Source organism: Sphaeramia orbicularis, chromosome 1 (genome assembly GCF_902148855.1).
Source record: "Sphaeramia orbicularis chromosome 1, fSphaOr1.1, whole genome shotgun sequence".
NCBI classification, from domain to species: Eukaryota; Metazoa; Chordata; class Actinopteri; order Kurtiformes; family Apogonidae; genus Sphaeramia; species Sphaeramia orbicularis.
The window spans coordinates 31,387,419-31,413,432 of NC_043957.1; the positions used below are offsets into that span (position 1 = coordinate 31,387,419).

A 26,014-nucleotide genomic window follows, 5' to 3' on the forward strand; every position below is an offset into this window, starting at 1 on the left:
ACGTCACAGTGACATCAAGTGACCCATCTGAGGAAGGCTACAGGCTGTAGCCAAAACATGTCAAGGTAAAAATTTGCTTATTCTATCAGTCTGACAAAAAAGAAAAGGAAATCTTAACACTACAAACAGAAACACAAATGAAGAGGAAGAAGCATATGAAAGAAGAGAAAAAGGTAGACAAAGTGAAATTTACTTCCATCCAAAAAGTAAAACTATTTTTATTTGTATATCAACCTTAAACAAACAAAAACAAAAAAACAAACAAACAAGGGAAAACATAAGCAGACTTTAGTAATATCCCTGCCTGGTCGCACGACACTTTACACTTTGCCCCTCCTGCTCACTGATACCCTGCCTGCCAAGGGGTTAATTTTGAGACTAAACTTTCAATCTTTTCAAAAACCTAAAAAAAAAAAAAGAAAAAAAATGAGAGAAAGGCACATGGAATGAACACGTGTGTCAAATTTGAAAAGACTTAGGTGAACAGTGTTTGAGAAATCAGTTGGACAACTTTTCTAACATTAAATTTTTCAAAAATTGTAAAAAAAATAAAAATTACATTCAGCCATAAAACTGTGCACTACACCTCTGTCAGTCGTAAAAAGCATGCATGTCAAATTTGAAAAGAATCGGGTGCATAGTGCCCGAGAAATCAGTTGGACAAAAATCTTGTATGAACGGGCAGACGGATTTCCTTATATACATATATACTAGGTATATGTAGATATATGCTAAATATTCCTAATATGTTTATATTTTTTATTCTCCCTGCCTGCCTAAGAGGGTGAGGATATAAAATAGTAGTACTGTTTCCATTAAAAGAATCTTAATAAAATAATTTTTTTAAAAAAGCCACCTTGCATCTTCCTTTCTATTGATCCATGGCTGCACAGTGTTTATATTTAGGGTTTGTATGGTTTGCTGCATTGAAATGGTGAGGCCCAAAAGGATTTATTTTTTTCCATGGCCCCCCTACTGATAACTAAAGTGTTTAACCCTTGTGCACCCTTGAGCTAAAAACACACATGCACAATAAACTGCCATGAAGTCATCATATATCTCAATATTTATTCAGTTTTTTTTCTGCATTAATGTCCTTAACCACTTCAGCTCTGCTTAAAAATATCAACAGTTCAATATTTTTCAGGATGATGTTGCTATTGTTAGGTATGAAAACAAAACACAAAAATTGAGATTACATAATGAATAGTGTGTGTGTGTGTGTGTGTGTGTGTGTGTGTGTGTGTGTGTGTGAGGGGGGGATTGTTTGTGATTAGAGTCTTGGTTGTGTCAAAGAAAGTAGTAACAGCACTGATTTCATTGCATTTGTATTTTTTATGTGAGATGAAAAAATGTGGTTTCACTGTCAGTCAATTAGACATTTTTTGCCATGTGGGTATTGCACCACACAAAAACTGCTCATACAATGAAATCAGTGTCATTGACAATCTGTGACATGTCCAAGATGTAAAACAATGTCACATCCTTCCACCATGTATTAAAATATCTAATATTTAGTTTGTGTGTGTCTGTGTGTGTGTGTGTGTGTGTGTGTGGGGGGGGGGGGGTTAAATAAAATAACTGCCATCATGTATTCAACCTGGCATTTCAAGGGTTAAAATCTTGAAAATGTTTAACTTTCAGTAGTTTTGAGCAGAGATTAAGTGGTTTAAGAGATTATTGCAGATACATGATAATTTTATAGATGATGATACTGATGATGATGATGATTTTCTTTGTCACTGCATCATCAGCATTAGCAGACTAGCAGTGAAGAACAAAGTGAAAAACACTGCAGTACTATCTGATTTGGTGTTGATGATGTTTATCACATGAGATAAATGATGCAGTCCACTCAGCCATATCGTTTAAACTGACAAACATCAAATATATAAAAATGGTGGTACAATTTGAACGGAACAGAAAATATATATCTCACCACTGACTGTGGTTTATATTTTTTCCATAGTTGGATCCCATGGGGTACACTGACAGGGGTGAGATTTGACCTCTCTATTCCAACCTGAGATCCAGTTGATGGACAGTTCATTTAACAGTGAACCATATCCCTTATTAGAGGTTCCAAATAAAACTAATAAGATTGGAATGAGTCCTGGAAAAAAAAAAGATCATATAAAGATGTCATATTGATGCAAGTCAATAGAAGTCAGGGCTTTTTGGAGCCTGTAGCCAATACTGCAATTACACCTTTAAGATACTTCGACACTGCCATCATTTTGGAGCCAAGGTCTTTGCTTCTTAGTTGTAACAAATGCTAGAATAAGTTGTCATGGTCAGAAAAAAGAAGGAAAAACAGAGGCCACACCATGTCATATACCTCACAAAGTGCTCACGTGAGATAATAGAACTATTACAACAAGGACAGAACAATATACAAAAAAATGATGAAGATTGCAATATTGTGTAATTGGAATGAGTATGCTTTATTTTTAATGATGTTTGGACACAGATGACCTTCATCAGAAAACACAACCTGATTGCATCATTGTCATATATTTTGATTAACCGTACAAGGTACTGATATAAAGAACATACAGATCCAATGGAAAACAGTGTCAGTGTGTACATTTGTTTATGTCTGTGTAAAACTTCTGAAAACATTCAAGTGCTCTCAGTTTAGCTACTGTATTAGCAAAGTGCTAGCAGTTGAAATATGTCACATTTTGAGAAACTACTGTTGCTTTTCCACTGATGGTATCAACTACTTGCCTCAACTTGACTCCACTTGGCTTGGTTTCAGTACCAGCATGCTGTATTTCCTCTACAGGTTAGTACTTCAAGGTAAACTAAAGAGATCTTTAGTGTTGTTTGTGCAGATTATGGAGAGAAACTTATGATGATGTTGCTTCAGCAATTCCAGGTATTTAGTCTATATATTTATATATTTTCACAGTCTGATACTTCAGCAGTTTTAATGACAAACTGCAAATTTCTTAAAATTTTCTGCTCTTTTAAATTGATACACATCATATATGTAAATAATAGCATAATTCAAGCAGGATCAAAAAATAACTTGTATCTTGCCATTGACTATTATGCTTTTTTTTTTTCCCAAAATAATTTTCAAAAAAGACATTTACAAAAACAATAGAGGAGGATGAAACTTACATTCTAGGTAATAATTTCAGAAATAAAACATCATATTAACTTACATCAATCATTCAACTGATACTTTCGGTGATACTAGAAATAGTATCAGTTGTATGTGTTGGTGCATACCCTCAAACAGTGGAAATGCCAAAAGATCTGCATCTAAACATTTCAGTCAAGGCATGTCAAGCAGATACCACCTATTCATCTGATAATAGGCCGCCGCGGCGCGAGCCTCCCACAATACACTGCGCGACAAAATTCTGAAGATGCCTGAGTTACTTCCCGACTCTGTTTGTAAACACATGGTTTTTTTATGGTGGATGGCACTTCAAAATTGTTCACCATGAGGGAAGAGATTCAGGTGAGTAATCACAGAAAGACTTACGGATTCATGATACTGAGGATGTGACTGGGGTTTTACAGATTTGATGAAAAATTGGTCACGAAAGTCTTCCGCACCTTTAAAGTCTTTTTTTTCCTCTACAAATTGTGCTTATGTCAGTGAGGCCAAGTGGAAAAGTAGGAAATGGAAAACACTGAAATGATAATCTTAAGCCACTTTTATACACAGATCCAGGAATAAAGGTGAGATGGTGATCCCACCTTTTTTCCAGCTTTGACTGATTTCTACAGCCAAGCCACAGGACTAACAGAGGTGAGACAGGCTGGACTTTTACATTGTGTTCCGGAGTCAAAGGGGTGGTGACGCAGCGCAGTGTATGTAGTACACATATGGAGACACTGGCATGGATTCTGGGCGGCTGCCATGGCTACATGCCACAGTCCCACGGCTTCGTGCGACGGGTGAAAATGGCATGTAGCCACAGCACCAGTGGCACATAACTATAACTGCGGCACCTGCGGCGCCCTGACACAAAGTCATGGCAACTAGCTGTGGTACCAGTGGCAATTTCTCATAGACTGCGAGGAAAGCCCGGCTTCCCCTAAAATTACGAAAATTAAATGGTTAAATATGTTCGGCTGTGTTGACATTTCATTGACTACAAATGTGTTAGAACACGTTCATCTCAAGGACGAGTTCGTTCAGAATCAGCTTTATCACAAATCAACAGACTCGATGTTGTTCACTTCTCATACATTCCCATTGCGCTGTTTTCTCATTCAATCCATGGTCAATGCATTTGCCTGTAGACGCCCGGCGTCCATGGACTTCTATGGGACTGAGTGGAACAGTTTTTTTCACTGCCTCAAAACTGGACGGTAATTGGATAAATGCCACGATGTTGTCCGGCCCCCGGACGCCCTGCGTCTCGGGGGTGAATGGAGCTGTGGGTGGAGCTCAGCCGTGCTGGACACCAGGATTCCTCTTGCTGATTGGAGGATCGGTTGAAAGACTGAATCCCGTTTGATTGACAGCTAGTTTGAGATCTACTCCTTCACTTGACAGAGTTCAGTTTAATACCGTCACATACACATTCTGCTTGTGAAATCAAGAGAGAAACCACTACGAAATTACTCGTCCATTTCTTGCACTGTAAATAAAACACACTCATTGTACTTCCTTGTTTCAATTCAACATAATTTCAACGTTTTCTTGTTTACTTGGTACGATACGACCATTTTCTTAAAAAGAAACAGAGGGCCAAATTTATGTTTAAATAACTTGACTTTTTTTTTTTTTTGATGTAAGCCGACAATGAGCTTCCCCATTCTGAAAGACGAGCAGCCGCCACTGCGTGGTACCCAGGGCGGCTGCTGCAGAATCCATGTCAGTGCCTCCATATGCGCCCGCTCTTTCTCAGGTGTGTGGGTCGCCATCATCAAAACGTCACACCTTGGTTGCGGAACAAGAGGTGTTCCTTTTACATAGCTTTCTGGAATCACAATTCCACCTTTATCATGACTCTGTTACTACCTCAGAGGTGTTACAAAGCCGCGACAAAGGTGGGACCAAATGATCCCACCATTTTGTTTACACAGACGTCCCAGAACAAAGGCAAAATATTCCTATAACAGAAGTGCTGTGTAAAAGGGGCTTTAATGATGGAAATGGAAGCGTCAAAACTCCCTCTATGTGACAACAATACATTGTCTGCCATACTTTTACTGAAGTACAGCAGAAAGTACAGATCTGAGGTACTTGTACTTTACAATTCATACTCTACTACATCTCAGAGGTGAATATTTTGTTTTTACTCCAGTACTTCCTTGACAGTTTCAGATTTTTTGAATAGAGTCTTCTTCTTCTTCTTCTTATTATTATTATTATTATTATTATTATTATTATTATTATTATTATTATTATTATTATTATTATATTGTTGTTGTTTAAAATTTATTTATTTATTTATTAGAAATATATGGTTCTCACAGGGCAGACTATAATATGATCCCATAGAATATCATGCACGATTACATTTTGCTGATAATACTTAGGTCTACATACTTTTAGTTACTGCAGAATATTTGCCTAGGGATCTGAATACAGTATTACTTCAACCAGAGGTAGCCTCATATATCTAATATTTCACAATTAAACAGACAAACAAACCTTAGAAAAAGAGTTTGACTTTATTTAAATTCTTTTACTGTCTCTTTAAAACTACCACAGTCTCAACTAATATACAACACACATGATAGTTCTTACGTAAAAGGAACCACAAATGGAAACATGTGAGGGAAATTAGCAATGTTGCAAAATTTGTGTGAAACCAAGAAAATGGGTATAAAATGGGAATTGAAAGTTACATGAAAATATGACAAAAGTATAAAACAGACCCCATGGTCAAATGATCTGTATTTGCAAGATGCAAGCATAATAGGACTAGAACTATAGGTGTGGAATTCAAACAAGCACCATCCATCCATCCATTTTTTTGAATCGTTTAATCCTCATGAGGGTCTCGGGGATGCTATATGTTATTTCATAAGCAAGGGCCACAACATCAAATGAATAAAATTAGCGTTCATTTATGACCATTAGAAATTGATGTTTGCCATGACAATCAAGATGGTTGAGATGACAGAGAGGCTGTGGTGTGGGGAAGGTCTCATCAGGGGTCTTGGTGCCTGGACTGTGGGGCAGGTGGATATTTATTGGCCTATGACAGGAAGGTGAGTGTTTGTCATGTGGTCCTGCTCCTGAAATTCAGATAAGACTATTTACAAACAAACTGCTTCCAGATAGAATGGGTCGTCCTTGGTCCATGCCCAACCCTTTAACCAAGTTTCATGAGATGTTTTGCATAATCCTGCAAAATCACAGACAGACAAACAAAAAAGGAATCTCCTTTGTAGAGGTAATAACAGTCACGTTTGTTGCTCCGCACATCTTCTGTTCATTTATTCCTCTCTCTGTAGCAAATAACAAACATGACAGACCCATCACACTGTTGACTTCCGTCTGTCCTCCCTGAGTCTCTTTATCTTTACTAAACACAGTGTGCACTGTGTGTCACTATGTTGTGTAACTCATGGAATGGGGACATAAATCTTTTTATATGGTGACTTGTGGGGACGGCCTTCCCTCATGGGGCACAAATATAAGTCTTCATATCATGAACTGTTAAATTTGTGAGTGTGTGTATGTAGATCAAAGTGTATGTTCTACAGTTTCAACATATGGTGTGTGTAATGTCAAAGTGCCCCCTCCTACAAGAGTTTCACACTGAGCACGGAGAAATGCAACTGTTCTTCTGATTGAAAAACTTCCTGTATATAAGTGACAGAATATACACCAGCAAATGATGAAAACATTAACTCAACGCTATCATGTAACCGTAGAAAAAAAAAAAAAATCACAGAACTCGTTTTTTCACAAATATAAATAATGATATATTGCAATTTATTTAATTTTTCTGCTTTTCTTCAGTTATTCATAGATATGTGATGTAGAATTAGATTAGTAGAATGTTGCAAGCCTTACAAAGATTCAACTAAAGTATTGAACAAGTACTGATAAATCACTGGCAATAAAAAGGGGGAAAAAAAGTGAAGTAACTCTTTCAACAGAGCAGTGACTCTAACTATTGAAAGTAAATTAGAAATAGAAAGCGTGCTGCAGGGCTGCTGCATTGGCCTCTTGTGGGGACATTTGGATTACACATCTTAAGACCTGCGTCACTTATTACTCATCTTAAATCTTAGCTGATTATTTAGCTGAATAAGTAATACAATTTCCTTAAATTATAAATGAAAAAACAGAATTTGCTGTAAAAGATTGCACAAACACAGACAGAACGTCAAATGTGTGAAGAGAAAGGCTTGTGTGGTCAAAGTGCAAATGCTGTGGTAAATGCAACATCTTATGTTCGAGGCCTTTAGAAACCTGTACTTTGCCAATTGTCAACGAGCCCCCCTCAACCCCCCCGATAAATCTCAACGCTAACCTCTGCGTTTACAGAGATCAAATGTCACCCTGCCCAGTTCAGCCTCACACTTAAAGCTCAGCCAGACTAAGCGATTGTGCAAGTTTCCCAGAAACGGACAAAAAATAGCTACAAACACAGAGTACAGCAAAAGTACACACTGAGGCCCGAGGAGCAAGAAACTAAAGTGAGAGAAAAGGAAGTGTCAGCTGACAGATGATAATAATATTCAGTAGTTGTAGGGAGTGCCCCACATGTAGTCTGGTACTATTCTCTTTCTCTCTTTCACTCGCTCACTGTTTGCCTCTCCCTCGTGTCATCCTCATTTCCTCCTTACGTTCACTTGTTTGAAAAGCAATATTAGTGATAGTTGACAGCAGGCGACTGAACGCACAAGACTGAACTCTGTATGCAGTGCAGAACATCGCCTTCTTCTATCAGCGGACAAGTGTGAGGTGAGTCTTCTAAAGATGTAGAAATATAAAGGCTATGCTATCTTCTAAATTGTTCTAGTTCTCAGGTTTTTTGTTTGTTTGTTTTTTAAGTATTATTGATGTTTGATATTTTTAAGTATTAGCCTGTGTTGCTGGATGGGTGACTGAACTGTGGAAGCATTTCTTTGAAATATAAAAATAGAACTTAAATAGTCTGATATTAATTTGTCTTCTTTTGTTTTTGATGTGTGCAGACACCAGGCTTTGTTTCTCAGAGCAGTTTGCATTTATGAGCAGCATTAGAAACTCCTCAGTCCTGTCTTTGTTTTATTTTCCCCTATCTGATCCCTAATTCTTTGTCTTTTACTTCATTGTCCCTCTGTCTGTTTCAGTGTCTTTCCCTTCACACCTCAATCCTTTACGCCCCCACGTGGTGTGTGTGATCAGGTGGGATGGTGGAGGGCGGCGTGGGTACCAGCCCTCATGTGTTTGTGGTGGACAGCCAAGCCAGCTATGCCTCCCTTCCCAGCAAAAAGAAGCCGTGGTGGAACAGAGTACGGCAAAGGTTTCTTCTCCCGCTGCTGGGACTGGTCTTGTTTGGACTTGCTGTTGAGGGATTTTTCCTGTATAAACTGTACCAAAAAACTGAGGTGAGACTGATATCTGCATATGATAAGATCTATGCGTGTCTACAGTGAATGGGAATTCCTATTTTCAAGAATTTCCCTATTTTCCTCGACGTCATAGCCAGACACATACCCACCAGTGGACAGCTGAACACTACTGTACACGAGGTGTTTTTTGCTCTCTAAGTCATAAGCTAATTGTGATAATTATTTCATTTTCTAGTTTTACTTCTCTTTTTTGTGACACTCTCGAATGCAACATGTTTAATATTACTTCACCTACAAGAACAGTTTCATAATGTTTATTAGACATGTTTCACTTGAGACAATAATCAGACAAATTTTAGCTGATCAAAATAATTTTATTCTTATTCCTTTACCAGTTATTACATTTCTTATTTCTCAAATAATTCTCTTTTGGCAATGATACAGATAGCCCTGTATGAAGTTTATTTATTTAACAAAGTGTCAAAAAATAGGTGGGGGGTTAATGTTGGCTCCAATAAGTATGTGCATTCTTTGTATTAAAAGATGTGCTGCAAACACATTAAATCATTTATTTGTGTGCCTGATTATATCTAAAGATGTAACTGAATTTTCACACATTTCTGCACGTACATTTCTGTTAATTTCCCCAAACAGGATACTTCCTAAATTTGAAGGTCATAAACTTTTGACAACTTGCACGGCAGCACACACATTTGTCACTGTTCTTGTCTCTTTTTCCCTGTAGATGTTCTTCTGTTTGCCGCCTTCTCTCTGCCATAACCAGTCAAATCCCCAAATATCTGCCCAACTTGTAAGTGCAGATTTATGTATCTGATTGCATGCAGCGAGTTATGCTGCTTGACAGTTGTTTATAATTTTTTCTGATTTTGTGTCTCAGGGCGGCCCCGTACCGAGTCCAGGGCGAACTGAAGGTATTACTTTACTCTTTGTTTAATTATTTATAGCTTTATCTGACAGAAAATCACACGTACAGTATGCAAACACACAGAATTACTACATGTTTACTGTCAGTAACTACAATGACTCAGCCACATAAAGCGATGTGTGCTTGATTTATTTGACCCTGTTTTCTACAGTAGGGTCGGTTGAGTTTCACACAACGCAACCACTTCCAGATCAGCTGAAACGGCGACCCATGGCGCACCTGCTAGGTTAGTGGTTTCTCAAAATACCTGCACTCAAATGCAACTTATACAGTCAAGGTTGATTAGCTCTTTATTTACTGTGTATTTATATAAACCGTTCTTTTTCATTCTAGGCCCCAGAGGTTCTGTGGGGCCAGACAATGTGGTGCTGTGGCAAAAACAGGGTGAGGCTTTCACCTTGGACATGGGCTACAACAATGGCCGGTTGGTGACTGAGAAAGAAGGTTACTACTACCTCTACTCCAAAGTTCATCTAAATGCTGCGAAAGAATGTTTGGTTATCAGTCACAAAGTCTTGAAGAACACAAATGCTTACGGAAAGCCGATAGAGCTTATGAAATCAAAAAGGTTAGTCATAGTGCCACTCCTTATTTCCTTCCTCTGTTGTTGTATGTCATTCCTGTCTTTAATGTGGCCTGCTTGTATTCAGTCAACAGTGTAACATCTCCAATGTGTTTCCTTCAGTTTCCGCTGTCCAACCCAAGAACCCCCGAGTCAGAGATCTTCAAATGCAGAGAATCTGTGGAACAGTTTTCTTGCAGGCATCTTCCACCTTGAAAAAGGAGATCAAATTTATGTCACACTGGACAATGGACAGTCATTGCGTCCAGGACCGACTGACAGCTTCATGGGGGCCTTCATGATATCTCCTTAGAGGGATATGGATATGGCTTTTGATTAGAGTCTGTGTCTCTGCATGTTGATTATGCCATATCTTTGATAAAATTAATATATAGATAATCTAATATATACTGTGTTCATTAAATGTATTTGTATTATTTATGGAAAAGAGCCACATATTTGTGATAAAGAAGAGTAACTGATATTCAGGCTGTAAAAACTTGTTTAATCATTTGTTATATATTTTGTGTGAATAAAGTACTTTTTAATCATCAAACAGAAATGCAATGTAGAATAATTGCTGAAAAAAAGTGAAAAAATACAACACTGCACAGATTTATTTTCTGCTTGTTACATATTAAAATGTACATGCAAGTGTCAGGTTCCAATCAGCTTGGATATTATTACGATCTCTGAAACAAACCACAGACAGGCAACCCATGCAGCACAGCTGCAGATGTATACATACACAAAATATATAAACACCTGCAAGGCGTTGTGTGTGTGAAAAGCAGGATGTGGTTGTGTAAGGATGCACTGAAAAGAGGATGAAAGTGGAGATGAGTGCTGATGTGCTGAGGTGAGTGTGGCTGAGTCAGCTCTATTCACAGAGTAGAGAGGAAAGTTTCACAGACATCGCAGCGCTGTCAAATGGAAAAAGAAGACATACAGTGTGGGGGTTCAGAGACGGTGAGCGAAGGAGAGATTAACACCCAAAAGGAGGAATGTGGCAGGGAATAAAGGTGGAAAGAGAAATGCAAGTGTGAAATGACAGCATGAGAAAGGAAACCACACAGACAGACAGGCAGACAGACAGAAAGACAAGTAGGTAACCAATTCAGCACTAAAACAGAGACACTGACCTTAGATACAAGTGAGATATTTGGGTCATTTCCTGTTCTGAGACACAGATAAACATCTTAGTGCTGGAGTGAACAAACACCAGCGAGCACAAAAAAACACTTTGTTTTATTGTCAGTGACAGAAGGAGTTTATCTAATCTGTACTTGAATTGAAGTTACTTATTCTATACTTTTTTTTTTGGCAGTAAATGAACTACAAAAGCAATGTCTTTGTTTTCCATGCTATTACTTTGGTTTAACAGTTTTACACTGTTGCCCATAAAGTTGGAATAATTTTTTTTTAGCTTATCTAATGAAATGGTGTGACAAAGTGATTTATTGTTGATTGATAAAGTGTAACTAGTACTAAGTATGTAATCACTGTATCAAGACAAAGGTGATTATTGATGTGTATAAATAGGAATAAAAAGGCAGAATCTGTCTAACAATTATTTTACTATTTTCTAAAATTATTTTATTTATCTATTTATTTTGTTGTTTTTAATTAAATGGCTTTTTATGTTTTTGTTTTTTTTTTAAATCTATTCTTGTATTTTATTCTTTTATTTGGGTTTTATTTATTCTTCTGTATAGCACTGTTTTCTTTTTTGTACAATTTCTATGTCTTTAAATCTATTCAGTATTTTATTCTTCTATTTTGGTTTTAATTATTCTTCTGTACAGCACTTCGGTCCACTGCGGTTATTTTAAAATGCTTTACAAATAAAGTTGGATTGAATTGGATAAAAATGAAATTTTATGGTCAACAGAGTAGTTACAGATTACATAAAATTATTATCTATCTATCTATTTATTTATTTATCAGTGCTGTAATGCTACTTAAAAATCGACATAACACAATGTAACATAATAAATTTGAGCGTTGTACATTTGGGTGTTATCATTTTAATACTTCAAGATTCATTATACAGTGTTATTTGTAATTTTAGCCCAGCTGAGGTTTGTTTGTTTTTGTTTGTTTGTTTGTTGGTTGGTTGAAACACATCTTTCACTAATCCTTTGCTGACATTTTTGTTTATTTAAGGAAATGTACAGTATGCAGTACATCAGTAAATAAAACAGAATGGAGAATCAGGGGCCAACAACCTCGACACTTGGACATGTTCTTATCACTTCAGTAGATGTTACCTTCATTGACATTCATTTCACTCACTTAACCAAAACCACAACATGCCCAAACCTGCGCCCCACCCTAACCTGGAGCTGACTTTAACCTTAACCTGACCTAAACTTAACCTTTATAACACATCTCTATCCTCAGATTTAATGATTCACATGACACAAATCTGCATTTTCTTTCCCAAAACTCTGCATGTTTGACACACTACGCACTAATAACATTTTAACACATGCTCAATATCATCCAGTTCTGAAGGGCTAACTCCAAATAGGTGTAATCATAGTATTTTATTTATTTATTTCTAGTTAACAGCTTGGCTTTATATAACACATGAGGTGCAAATGTGTTTGTTTGCTGACTCACATCGTTTTTTTTTTTTCTTCTAAACCACACTGTATGGTAAATAAACAGGAAGTGATGTTCTTTTCAGTTCCCGTTACGGCCTGCGTAACAACTGGGAACTTTCCTTTACCTACAACCATTGAATTTATTCCATATGAAAGTTTAAAGCTTTCACACTCTCATGTCACACACACATTTGTCACACACCCAATATTTTTGCCGATATCCACATTCAGACATTATAGATGAAAGAAGGTACATTCTTTTATTTGTGTTTGTCCTTAGGATTTAAATCTGTTTGGAAAATATTCATACCTCACACATGTAAAACACAACTGATCATTTTTGGACATATTTTAATTGTGATTTAGAGTCACTTTGTGAGTTATTTCAAGCACAGAAACTTACTCATCATTATTACTTATTAGAGCAGATACACTTTACTACAGAAGATCAAAATGAGATCCCTGAAAAGCTTGTTTGACAATTAAAATCATGCATTTAAACAGCCTTATCTTTATAGTCCTGATCCATTTATAAAATGAAAGACAAACCATAAAGTCATATTTAACTTAATGTAGACTGAAAATTCATCACCTTCCTAAAATAACTGCTTGAGTTTTTTTTTTGTTTTTTTTTTTTGTTTTTTTACAAAAATGACTTTTTCATCTAAATCATTTCCTCATGTTTAAGTAGTTAAGTTTTTGTGTTCCCTGAAAAATCTGTAAAAAACGACAATTATTTTAGGAAGGTGATGATACAAGTATGATGAATTCTAAGTGTATTGCACTTTGACACTAATGTAGTGATACCTACATTAAAATAAATTCTATAAAAAAACAACAATATCAATATAAATAATATTAATAAATAGATCAACACAAAAAAAAAAAAATAAATAGATTATATACAGAGTAACTTTTCTAGATATTTCCAGATTGAAGTGAGTGTCTAGTCTAGTCCATATCTGTTCTCTTCTCCTCAGAAATACCCTCATAGCTTAGACAGCGTCTGCCTGCTACCAGTTGACTCAAAGAGAGTCTGGTGTTGGTTCTTTCTGGTTTTGTCCATAAGTGTCAGGCAGATCTGGAGTCTCATGTATTGTAAAATGTAGGACTACATTGTCTGTTTTAGTCCACAAGGAACATCCCAAATCCTGAGCCCCTCAGCTCCAGCTTCCAGTTCTCCAGTCCCTCTGGTACGGTCATTTGAGGCAGCACACTGCCCACTGTGTCCATCCAGCTCACCGTCCAGCACTTCTTGGTCACAGGTTTTGAGTTTGAAACCTCTGGAAGTTCAACCTTGCAGGTGAGTTTATCGTCCAGATCCACACTGAGGACACCGGCCTTGCAGCGATATGAGCAGGTGAAATTGAGATTAACATACATGAAGTAGATCCCCTCTCGTTTGACCTTAAGTGAATTCTGCGCTGAGTCGAAAAGGAAGTTGCTTCCCAGAGAATCTCCAGCACCGTAGTCGATGACACGCCATTTCATGGTGGAGCTCTGTAATTCACCTACAGGAGGAGACAGAGACACTTCATTTAGTTCATGTTTACACTCTGCAACACTGGACTCCAGTCTTTTTTTCGTTTCCATTCTTAGTTTAGATGTTGACTTGTCAGTGCAAATATAATCTATTTATTATCTATTTATTTTTAAAATATTATATCATACTATAAAATTATATATTATAAAAAATAATAAGCTAATTATTAATATCATTATTGTTATTGTTATTATGAAAGAATGAATTGAATTAATTTACTTTGGTTTGTACATCAATCATTGCACCCAGTACAATAATCACAATAAACATAAAAACTAAAAAGGAATGGGGTAGAAGTAAAAGCTTTTTTTTTGCCTATCATTTTCACCTAATACACTGCTTACATTAAATTAAATGTGTACAGCATCAACACCATAAACGGGAAAAAAAAGAAAATCAACCAGAGCAAAAACATATTTACCATTTCAATTCAATATTCCTGAATAATTTTAAACTTAAGACAGTTTTTTAAACTTTGTTAAATACATTAATAGAACTATATTAATTTAATTACTACTTTGCCACTTGTTTCTAGTATGTTCCAATGTGCAATTGCAATTTTTCACCTATGTTTTTTTTTTTTTTAATAGTTTTTTTTTAAGTTATTGTATTGCTTTTTTGAATTGTTTTTTTCTTGTGGTATTTCTTGTGTGTGTATTCAGTGTTGTGCTGTTGTTGGAACCTCCATTTCCTGAGGGCTCTGCCCAAAGGACCAATAAAGTTCAGTCTTATCTAATCTTATCTAAACTAATCTGAAATGTTTAATGATCTTGAAAGCATACACTTAAAACAGTTTATGTTGAAGAAAATGACAGGATATTCTCTTGAGACCCAGCAATGCATTTTTGGCCTCTGTGGGGTACAGGAGTTTCACAGGTTTACTGAAAAACACTGTCCACTGCTATATAAAAAAATGCATCCAAAAAAAAAAAGAAAAAAAAAAAAGAACTGGTGCATTATTCTGTTTTCAATCAGGACAATTATTAAAATAAAACAAGGCAAACTTTTTACTTTCCTGGTTTTCAGGAGAATATAAACCTCTTTATGGCTCTACAGGACAGTGTTAACCCTTTTCAGTTGCTTTGTGAACCTATCCTGTGGCAGAAAAAATGTACTAAAGATCATCATTTATCAGATAAAAGTAAACTTACTTGAGCTGGCTTCCAGGTAGGCAAAATTCTGCATCTGTTGAGAAAACATAAGAGATACGAAACATGATGAATATAGGCCCTAAATAAACAAAGCATCCACTCAGACAGACCCACTCAGATATACACATATTATAAGTGTGTTTTTTTTTTTTGTTTTTTTTTTTTTTGTTGTTGTTGTTTTTTACCTTATAAACTGGGGAGTCTGTGGGCTCTGTTGAAAGTGGGGCCGCAAATGGGTACCGAGCGGGGGGAGCCACTTTGGACTGGAGGTCCCTGACAGCCAGGACCACACCGGCCCCCACTGCAGCCACGGATACAAACAGAACAACCACAGAAATGACCAGACAAGTGTCCAGACAATGTCCACGCCGGCGTCCACTTTTCTGCAGAGACTCTACGTCCATGTCTGTGCTTGGGTTTCCTCCAGTTAATGGGCAGGCAGATGTGTGGGCTTCAGAGAGACTGTCCTCCACACGGTCCAGTTTAGAAACTCTGGGTCAAAAAGCGATGAAAAGCCTTCAAGTGCGTGGAAGGGTTTGTCCTGAACCTCCACAGACACGCGCAGTTCCACGCTCCTCTGAATGTCATGCAGACCAGTCCGGCTCTACAGGTCACTGTCTCAGCTCTGCTCACCATGATGGCTTTTTATAGTCCACTTTGGCTTTGCAGACAGTTTCAGGGACGGAGGAAAAACGCGGAAGTCATGGGTTTCCCTCTCGCCTCCTCACATACGCCCCGCTCCTTCAGTGCGCTTACAGGAGGTGAGAAAACGACACGCACAAACTTTCCGCAGCGCGTTTTGCTGTTGCGCAAGTGCCCCTGGGGCTGTAAGTGTGGTGGAAAACGAAAGGGACAAGAAAAGCCTTCCGACACAGTCAAACACTACACAATCTAAGCATCACAAGATGAAACAGACTGGCAAAAGTGGCACAATAGAGATTATGAAAGTCTTATAAGAACTTCACCGGAAAATATCAAAGCAAACTGTAAAATAAATAAATAAATAAATGACAGTAGGGTGAGGCTTTGCAGACAGTGGACATGTGTCTAAAAATAGCTCACAGCGTCACTCCAACAGGTATATGTACCTGTCGTAATTCCGGAATTACCACGTGATTGGGGAAAAAAAAAAAAAAAAAAAAGGAATTTTCTATTGTATACAGTGCGCATGCTCATACCAGACAGCTCCATGATGGATTAGAAAACAGGCTCATGCCTCTGCAATCTGCATTCTGCAGGGAGTTTGCATTCTAAAACAAAGCATGACTTCAGTTGGGTCAGGACTTCATCAGCCAATCAATGGACAGCCTTAGAATAGTGCAGTATGAAAGCACATGTAGTGTTCGTCTGTGTGGAGAAACGTGGAGAAGAGAATGAACACAACACAAACTGGGCAGGGTGGGGGGGGTGATCATACATCTGCTAATATTTATCTGCTTATGCTTAAATGTTAACACTGTTGTCATGGAGCAAAACTTTACCAAGGGTCTCACCCTCGTTATCACATTTACATTTATGCATTTGGCAGACGCTTTTTTCCAAAGTGACTTACAGGGGAGAACCAATCAAAACAATCAGTCAGTCAATCAAATTTTATTTATCTAGTGCCAAATCACAACAAAAGTTACCTCCTGACACTTTACATATCGAGTTGGTCAAAACCAGACTCTAAGCCAATTTACAGAAACCCAACAGAATCCTGCTGGAGCAAACACTTGTGACTGGTGACAGTGGAAGGAAAAACTTCCCTTTAACAGCAGAAACCTGGAGCAGACCCAGACTCCTGGAGGATGGCCGTCTGCCTTGACCAGGTGGGGTTAAAGAGAGAGAGTAAAGGAGGAGAAAAAGAGAGAGTGATAGAGATAGAGACTGGGGCAGAGGGGGAGAAGGGGGGAAGCAGGGGGAGACACATGGATGCAGTTGAGGATAAGTGAGTGATGATGATGAAGGCAGGAGAGAGGCAGGACCACAGCAGCAGGTCCAGAGATGATCCTGGGAAAACCTTATTAATATATTTAAAATGGAATGTTTGAGAGTGCTAGGACAGGAGGTGCTCTCGGAAGAGCTGGGTCTTCAGGAGCTTCTTGAAGATAGGCAGGGACGCCTCTATTCTGGTAGTGCTTCGTAGAACGTTCCACCAACGTGGAACAACCCATGAAAAGAGCCTGGATTGTGTTGTACAAGGTTTGGGGACCACCAGACAACGTTCCCCAGACAAGTGGAGTGGTCGTGGGGCAACATAAGCTTTTATCAGTGCACCTAAGTAGGTAGGAGCAGACCCATTGAGAATTTTGTAGGTTAGGATTAACCATTTGAATTTGATGTGGGCAGCTATGGGTAGCCAGTGTAACTCAATGAGTAAGGGGGTGACGTGCACTATCACATGACATGACTACAAACAGAGGCTTCACCACAAAGAAGCATGAACCTTTAACATAGAAGCAGCAGCAATTTACTGTATAGGTCTGATTTTAGTGAGACATTCATATTACACAACCTGATAAAAGGTGCACAGGAAATTCAGCTTATATGGCCAAACAAATACATAAGGGTCCTTATCTTATTCCGTGTACTTTGACTTTTTTCCAAGTGCTTGCACTATAATACGGAAGCAGTAAATGTTCACCTTTTCTGTAAGACTTCTGTTAGACATTGGTTTTCTGTATTTGAAAGAACTTATTAGATCCCCAATCCATTGCACACCTCACAAATGTTCACTTAGCTGCATTTTAGTAGATCTGCACTGCAAATAATCACAACCTTTTCAGAACAAAATGAAAGCTGTTATCAACCCTTTCTCTGTCCATGTACTTTTGGCCATATTGGAGGACTGTAAAGTGCAGAATAGCTGAATAGAAGTCTTTTAACTCTGCAGATTTCTTGCAGAAAGCTGTACTTTTGGACCTTTGTTATTTTTCAACACATACAGTGAGTGATCATTAATCTTCTAGGTTTTTCATGCATAGTGTAATTACCGCTGAGGCCTTTCCCTCCTGCATCAGATGGTGATCTATAAAACTCCTCCAGCCGGGTAGGGCCGCCTCCAGCAGAGTTTACACCAAGAGCGATGGCAGGGTTCTTTGCTGATCACATTCAGAGCTGTCAGGTCATCAGATCAGTGTACAGAATAAACATTTGAAGGGAATGTTTGTGGTTTGAGTGTATAGAGGAAATGCTTGTTAAATGGTTGTAAAAAACCAAAAAAAAAAAAGACGCTAAACAGAAAGTGATTGTTCTTCTAAGCTTAGAAGTAATTTAGGTTCATGTAAAGGCTTGAATGATCACTGTACTACCACTTCACCACTGGTTTATCACCCCGGTCCTGACTTCACTTCACTGGCTTCCTGTGCATTTTAGAATTGATTTTAAGATTTTACTGATCACTTTTAAAGCCTGAATAGGCCTGGCCCCTAGCTATATAATGGACATTCTAGTCAATTATGAGCCAGTACGCAGCCTTGGATCTTCGGGCAGAGGGCTCCTGGCTGTTCCAAGGTCGAGGTTTAAATCGAAAGATGACCATGCCTTCTCCATCAGGGTCCCCCTGACTTTGGAATGGCCTGCCCGAGGAGATAAGGCTTGTGGACTCAGGGTCATCTTCTAAATCACTACTTAAAATGCATTTTTATAGACTTGCCTTTATGTGATGTTTCCTTTTAATGCTTTTAATGGTGAATGTTCCATTTTACCCTGTTTTCGTCATTCATTTATATTGACATACATGATGCTGTTTTATTCCCTTCCTTCATTTTGCATTGATCTGACAGCATTATGTTATGCTATTTCTGCCCTCTCCACTTCGATACATTCAAAGTTAGTCATGATTTCATGTTTGCTGTACTTATCTCTTTTACTGTGATAAGTTATTCTGTTTTCTGTTATTATTCTGCTGTTGTGCCCTTTTGCTTTGTCTGTCAAAGCACTTTGTAAACTCAGTTTTTAAAGGTGCTATATAAATAAAGTTATTATTATTATTATTATTATTATTATTATTATTATTATTATTATTATTATTACTTGACTTAATATGCTTTCATACTTAATTTTGATCATTTTTTTATTCTTTCCTTCTTTTCTCGAGCATTTTACACTTATATTAATACATTCAGTCCTCCTGTGGAGTGGGAAAGCACTGTGCGAAGTTGCAGTCCTTGCAACATTTGTGTCTGTGGTTTAATGAAAACACGTGTGGAACTTACACAGTTGCAAGGACAGAACACAAACATCTGATCTCGATGTCAAAACAAGCACATGCTACCACAACTTTTACTAATGTGAGGTTAAAACCTCACCCTCAGAGCCTAAAAAAGCCCACTGAAAATCATAACAATTTGAAGTCCATCTTTATTCAGATATTAATTTAAATGTGACAGAAAAGAGGCAGAATAAAATAAAACAACAATGGCAAATACAGAGCAAATGATAAGTCTTAAAGATTACATTTACTTGCATTTATTCTTATATTTACCTCCGCCAAGGAGGTTATGTTTTTGCCAGGGTTTGTTTGTTTGTTTGTTTGTCTGTCTGTTTGTTTGTCTGTCCGTTAGTGTGCAACATAACTCAAAAAGTTATGGACAGATTTGGATGAAATTTTCAGGGTTTGTTGGAAATGGGATAAGGAAGAAATGATTAAATTTTGGTGGTGATCGGGGGTGGGGGGGCCCACGGGGGGGCCCACTGATCAGCCTTGGTGGAGGTCTGCGCTCTCCGAGTGCTTCTAGTTTTAACTATATGTCTATGCTATATTGTAATGCTTGGGCAAGGTACTTCACACATTTAGCAAGATTAGTGGTTTACTTTTTAAATCCCTTTGCTGACTAGAACCTGTGATATGAAATAAAACACTATCACATCTGAAAGACCTCAAATGCCTTTAGTTTTTACTCCACACTCATTGTATTGAACTTTACTAATTTTACTTATTACCGAATGTCAACTCAGTCCCATTCTGTCATGTTTCTCCTTATAGCCTGCAGTCCCTGAGCTTTCCCCCTAGTATTCTTCTTCTGTTTTCTGGTTTGTTTTTGTTAAGGGGGGGTTCTGGGTTTTTTTCTTTTTTTTAAGATACCGCTAGGTCAGGAACTTTAGTTGTTGGCTGTTCCTGTATGAGATAACTTAAAGAGAGGAAGTTGCAAACTAAGCACTAAAAAAAAAACACAACAGATCATGAGGAATGACAACTGAGAGAAGAAAGTGGGTATGATGGGAAAAAATGAGGGGACTATTTCTGTGTGGGAGTGACAGAGAATGGGAAGTCAGCATGAAATGCACAGAATGAGAAATTTAGCACTACCAGAATGACACCCGGTCTCTACGTGGTCATATGCTCCTGCAGGGCAAAAACCCATGTCTTCTGTTCCTTAATGAAACTAACTACAGTCTGTAAACACAGTGTACCATCCTGCACAACCACACACATTTACATTCTTAAAAGTTGACATATTTGTTTAGGAAAGTTGACCTTACCACTCATGACCACAATGTTCTACTTTCACTTACAACAAAATAAATCAAGGTGTGTGTGTTTTGTGTTTCCATTCATTTTGGGGACATTACTATAGCCACTTTTACACAGAGATCCCAGAAAAAAGGTAAGATGATGATCCCACCTTTTTTCCACCATTGACTGATTTCCTCTGCCAAGCCAAAGGAGTAACAGAGGTGAGACAGGCTGGACTTTTATACAGTGGACCTGCGTTCTGGAATCAAAGGGGTGGTGATGCAGCGCAGTGTACGGTGTGACGTATAACTTGCGTGTCGGAAATACCCTGAGCATAGCAGTGTTGCTAACCTTTCCAGAGTCTTTCACCATCCCACAAATGTTAGCATCAGTGGTGTAGTGGTCTCTGGAAAAGTGGGTATACTTTGAATTTTTGCCTTTTTTTGTTTTAAGTAGTCTAGAAAATCGTCGGTTTAGAAACAGTGACATATAAGACTACTCTTTTTAGTTGACCCAGAAATCCATCAGTAGTATTTGCTCACTATTATACAATTATCATGACTTGATCAGGAGCAGTTTGTAGGTATTACTGGTCACACAAGCAGCTGCATGAATGTAAATGTATTCAACATGAGGCAAACATAGGATAACATTAGCCTTTCTTAACATTAGCCTACTTGCATAGTTGAATTATTGGTGACACCATCTCTTCTCCTCTAAATGTACAGTCATATGTCCAGTTGTTTAATACAGTGACTCATTCGGAAACCACCTAAATATTTACCTGAGAACTATGTATTCCATGAAAATAGGTTCTCTCGATGTGTGTAACTCATTCAAAAGACATTTATTCTGCCTTTCTCGTTCATATTTCCAATAATTGTGCATCTTTCAATGAGACGTGCCGTGACCTGTCAGTCAGCTGGGGTGGCACTGGCACTTGAGGTGTCCAGTCAGGTTCCAGAGGTGGCCAGCGCTAGTTAGCAATATTTTCCTGGGCATGACCCACCCTACTCTGCCTCTGATTGGCTCATCAGTCCTCATGCCTAAAGTTAACCAATCTAATCAGTGAAGGTACCAAGTACTAGCCAATTAGAGGCAGAGTGGGGCGGGTCATGGCTTCACCATCCGAGGGGAAAAAATGGGCAATTTGGCTCAGATACCACTAAATAGTGCACATCAGGGGGATTTAGAAGTGGGTATATCCAATGATGACAAAAAAATAAGTGGGTGTACTTTGTATACACCGTATACCCTGGACTACACTACTGGTTAGCATGGATAGAGTCCTCTGCCCAAAGTGACAACAACTCCTGGATCTCGGCATCTCCCCAGTTCAACATCTTTGCGGTCGCACTGATAGGCTTGTTTACTGAACAGGGGCCATGCTCATTTTTAAATCTCCGTGGTGTAGGGATCGCACATGCAATACATCATCAAAATGTAACACCTTGGTTGCGGAACGAGAGGTGTTCCTTTCACATAGCACCCCAGAATCATGATTCCACCTTTATCATGGCTCTGTTACTACCTCCAGAGGTGTTACGGATAAAGGTGGGACCTAATGATCCCACCGTTTTGTTTACACAGATGTTGTTCCAGCATAAAGGTGAAATATATCCAACCAGAAAAGCACTCATAGAGCACAGACCTCTGGCAAGGCAGATCAGTGCCCCCCCTCCATCACCACCAAAATGTAATCATTTGTTCCTTGTGCCAGTATCAACATTTCCTGAAATTTTCAGCCAAATCCGTCCATAACTTTATGAGTTATCATGTACACGGACAGACAGACAGACAGACAGACCAACGCCGGTGTTCAAAAACATAACCTCCTTGGCGGAGGTATTAACAAGTGCTGTGTAACAGGGGCTGTTGACTTAGAGGACAAAGGGCATATCTGCTACTGTACATCTGGTGCATTTACAGCAATGCTCATATTTATGTTGTTATTTACAAAAATGCTCTTTGTCAATTTAAAATATAATTTTGCAAGTCAAGTCTGTTTATTGTAAAACTGTTCAAGTGTCAGACTGTGAGAATATGTAAATACACTACAGTACAGACTACACATCTCCCTCTGCCTGCAATTCCTTTCAGTCTGAACTGAAAATATCAGAACTCATTCCACTCCAAACTTTGCGCTCCATCTTATGGACTAACAGCATAAATCCTATGAACAATGCCTGAGTTTTTAATTGCCGCTAAACTCAACTAAACTGCATTTAAAAAAATTTGGCAGACTATTTGTCGTTACTAATTATTGTCTGTTTTAATGTATTGTTATTTCCTATCTTTTAAACTTGTATTCTTTCATGGCATGTGCTGCTAACCTCTTGGCCAGATCGCCCTCATAAAAGAGATTTTTATCACAATGAGACTCAATCTGGTTAAATAAAGGTTAAATAAAAACACCCAAAAACCATATATATGATGTTGTTGTAACTCTCACGATCTGCTCTGAGATGTTGATTCGACTTGTAGTTATTCTGCCTCTTTTAATACATTTTTTTCACCTCACTCTTGACGACTGAGGTCAAATGTGCCAAGGCAGAGGGCATTTTGGTGTTGGTGACATGTCATATGAGACGAGAGATGCGGTCCATTCAGCTCTGTAACACAAAATGAGATGCTTCTTAACTTTTTGGCCACAACCCCTGGCTCTCTTGGCTTGTAAAATGACTGTTTAACTGACAAACATCATAAGTGTGGATGTTGGCACAATTTGAAATGCAACAAAGAATGATTTCTCTCTCGATATTGACCACTGTTCATATTTCCCGTGGGAGACACCAGAATGGGCAGAACTTAAAGTCTCTACAGTTTACCATGGCTTATTAACCTGCAGTGGAAATATACAGCATGCTGATGCCAAAACCAAGCTAAGTTGAGTCAAGTAGAGGCAAGTAGCTGATATTATCAGTGGAAACGCAGCAGTATTTTCTCAGGCAAAATGTGATATATTCTTTTTTACCTGCCAACAGGTGGGGGTGGGAAAGGGTAGGACTTCAGTTCTCTGTAAGGGCGTATTTTGGAAGGACAAAACTGAACTTTCACAAAGCTCCTTCCAAAAGCATTTCTATCCACACTCATACTGTAAATAGTAACCCGGCCCTTGAGGCATTGATCTAATTTTTTAATTTCAGTCTGAACATCACAAATCTGATGTTTTTAAATCCTATCCGAGCCACTTTCATATGTGGTCTTAAATCAGATACATATGTGATGTTTTGCAATGTGACTTCTGAATGGTCACACTGCATTTCATCTGACTTTTACGTCATTGAAATGCTACAGATGTCACAATTCTGTGCTGGAGGAGGAGATGACGAGCCATATTTACCTCCATGAACACAGTGCGCTAATGTGTGATGTCATGTCTTATTTTACACGTGTGGGTCATCAAAGAAAAAATCTGAACTGAGCATAAAGACCTGAACTGAAGGCAGACGTCGTGTGTGAATAGAACTCAAAAATATTAATGTTGATGTATTTAGTTACTTGATGTGTCTGTGATTTATAAACTAGAAAAATTCCCCCAGGCCATTTTTTGACTAGATAAAACCACAATTTAATAAAAAGTAGCTTGGACACACTGTTGTCACGCAGTCATTTATTAATGGTTTATATCAGATATTCACAATGAAATAATATCTGTAATAATAGCAAAGGTGGGAAGTAATGAAGTATAAGTACTTGTTACTGTACTTAAGTAGATTTTTTTTGAAGTATCTGTACTTTTCTTGAGTATTTATTTTTCTGTCAACTTTTTACTTTTACTTCCTACATTTTTGCATAAATATCTGTACTTTATACTCCTTACATTCTCAGAATAGGCTTGTTACTTTTTCAAACTAAACAGATATGATAGAATGTAAAATACATCGCTTCTCTCATCAGTGACGCTCACTTCAAAATAAAACCAACTGGCTGTGGATCAAAATGAAATTCAATCATCATCATTAAATGTCCTGACAATTATTTTCATCCATGCATCTTCTTGTATTTTTTCACGTCCTTGCCTGCTGCCCGCCTGCATTTCATTTAATTTTAGCTGTACCCGTGAAAATTTTCGTAATTTTTATTTTCACTCGTCCCTGCATGTTTTTGCAGGTTACCTGTCGGTGCAGGACGCTGGTCAATACCATTCTCTGTGGAATTAGAAAACTGAAACTTTTGTTTTTGACTTGTTAAATAAGCATTGTTGCACTCAATGCTGTTTAACTTTTTACTTTTGTACTTTATTATATTTGAGAAGTTGTACTTTTTTGCTTTTACTAAAGTAAAGGATTTGAATTTGTACTTCTACTTTTATGAGAGTATTTTTTCACACAATTAGCTGTACGTCTACTTCAGTACAGAATGTGAGAACTTCTGCCACCTCTGAATAATAGTAGAGAGAAACACAGCCAGAAGGGACTGCAAGCTGTATTTTAGAGCTACTTTCATGATCTGGCTTTATCTGAATTTCAATAAGATATTACACTAAGGTGTGACACTAATGTTAGCTATCTTAGACAGTTGGTAGCAAACAATAAAAAACACTGCTGAAACTAGTCTTGCTGATGTTTTATTTACATGGTAAACAGTATTCATTCAGCCTCAAATGATGCACCAAAATTAAAGCAACATGAATAACTCATAAAAGAATTGTTGTTCAGCCATCTTTGTTAGTATATGAAAAAAGGTTTACAGTTATATGCTGGACTGATATAATATTTTCCGGCTTGTTGATTAAACAAATTATATTTCTCCCAGGCTTTTGCTTTTCCATCTTTCATCAGAGGAAGTGACGTACAGCATTACTCAATGTGGTGTTGACAGTGTGTCATATACGGGAGGACTTAACCACTTCATTAATGCAACCAGATCTTCCTTACTGACAATGATAAATCACATGACCTCAACAGAAACCACTTCACCAAAGGCTATTAATTAAATGAAGCCTATCACCACACACAGGTACTCTGATGCCGGGTTGATTCTGTCGTCATATCCTCAGTTGTTTTTTCTGTGGTCAGGACTATGCATTGGCTTTTTTTGGGAAATTAAAAACACCGTAGTGATGCGCTGGGTTTTCTCACAGGGAACTCACTCTCTGTTTTCACTTCACATTTGTACAAGTGTTTTCCTCCTCTTGTGCTCTCGTTCTACTTTCCACTACATACCAAAAATGAATCAGAAGCATCAGAGAAGTGATGCAACTCCTGCATAAGGAAAAATACCACGTCTACAGTCTACTGTTTAGCTGGATGCACAGAAGTGTCATTTAT

The 26,014-nt window shown here is 37.9% G+C and overlaps 2 protein-coding genes across 3 annotated transcripts; one reads left to right on the forward strand and one right to left on the reverse strand.

Moving 5' to 3' along the window:
* The first annotated feature begins 7,663 nt into the window (after positions 1 to 7,663).
* On the forward strand, positions 7,664 to 10,554 carry LOC115425422 (tumor necrosis factor ligand superfamily member 14-like). Of its 2 annotated transcripts, none has more exons than XM_030144183.1 (7): positions 7,664 to 7,897; positions 8,269 to 8,526; positions 9,236 to 9,301; positions 9,389 to 9,422; positions 9,591 to 9,662; positions 9,770 to 10,004; positions 10,122 to 10,554. In XM_030144183.1, exons 2-7 carry the CDS (start codon positions 8,329 to 8,331, stop codon positions 10,309 to 10,311), a joined length of 795 nt encoding a protein of 264 aa, XP_030000043.1. In that variant the 5' UTR covers positions 7,664 to 7,897; positions 8,269 to 8,328; the 3' UTR covers positions 10,312 to 10,554. The 2 variants fall into 2 exon arrangements, with proteins under 2 accessions (XP_030000043.1, XP_029999227.1); XM_030143367.1 differs by having other exon boundaries at positions 7,668 to 7,897; positions 9,588 to 9,662.
* A 2,396-nt stretch (positions 10,555 to 12,950) lies between these two features.
* On the reverse strand, positions 12,951 to 16,331 carry LOC115426733 (uncharacterized). Its single transcript, XM_030145293.1, has 3 exons — positions 15,487 to 16,331; positions 15,302 to 15,335; positions 12,951 to 14,118 (listed from the first exon to the last, which is right to left on the reverse strand). The coding sequence occupies exons 1-3, from the start codon at positions 15,703 to 15,705 to the stop codon at positions 13,733 to 13,735; spliced, it is 639 nt and encodes a 212-aa protein (XP_030001153.1). The 5' UTR covers positions 15,706 to 16,331; the 3' UTR covers positions 12,951 to 13,732.
* Positions 16,332 to 26,014: the final 9,683 nt, after the last annotated feature.

Bases quoted from the DNA above. Each gene is read 5' to 3' on its own strand.
- LOC115426733 (XM_030145293.1), bottom strand. From the start codon at position 15,705: ATGGACGTAGAGTCTCTGCAGAAAAGTGGACGCCGGCGTGGACATTGT. The intron at 15,336-15,486 runs GTAAAAAACAAC...TTTTCTCAACAG, and splicing joins CAGACTCCCCAGTTTATAAG to ATGCAGAATTTTGCCTACCT. The intron at 14,119-15,301 runs GTAAGTTTACTT...CTCCTCCTGTAG, and splicing joins CTACCTGGAAGCCAGCTCAA to GTGAATTACAGAGCTCCACC.
- LOC115425422 (XM_030143367.1), top strand. From the start codon at position 8,329: ATGGTGGAGGGCGGCGTGGGTACCAGCCCTCATGTGTTTGTGGTGGAC. The intron at 9,423-9,587 runs GTATTACTTTAC...TGTTTTCTACAG, and splicing joins GAGTCCAGGGCGAACTGAAG to TAGGGTCGGTTGAGTTTCAC. The intron at 9,663-9,769 runs GTTAGTGGTTTC...TTTTCATTCTAG, and splicing joins ACCCATGGCGCACCTGCTAG to GCCCCAGAGGTTCTGTGGGG.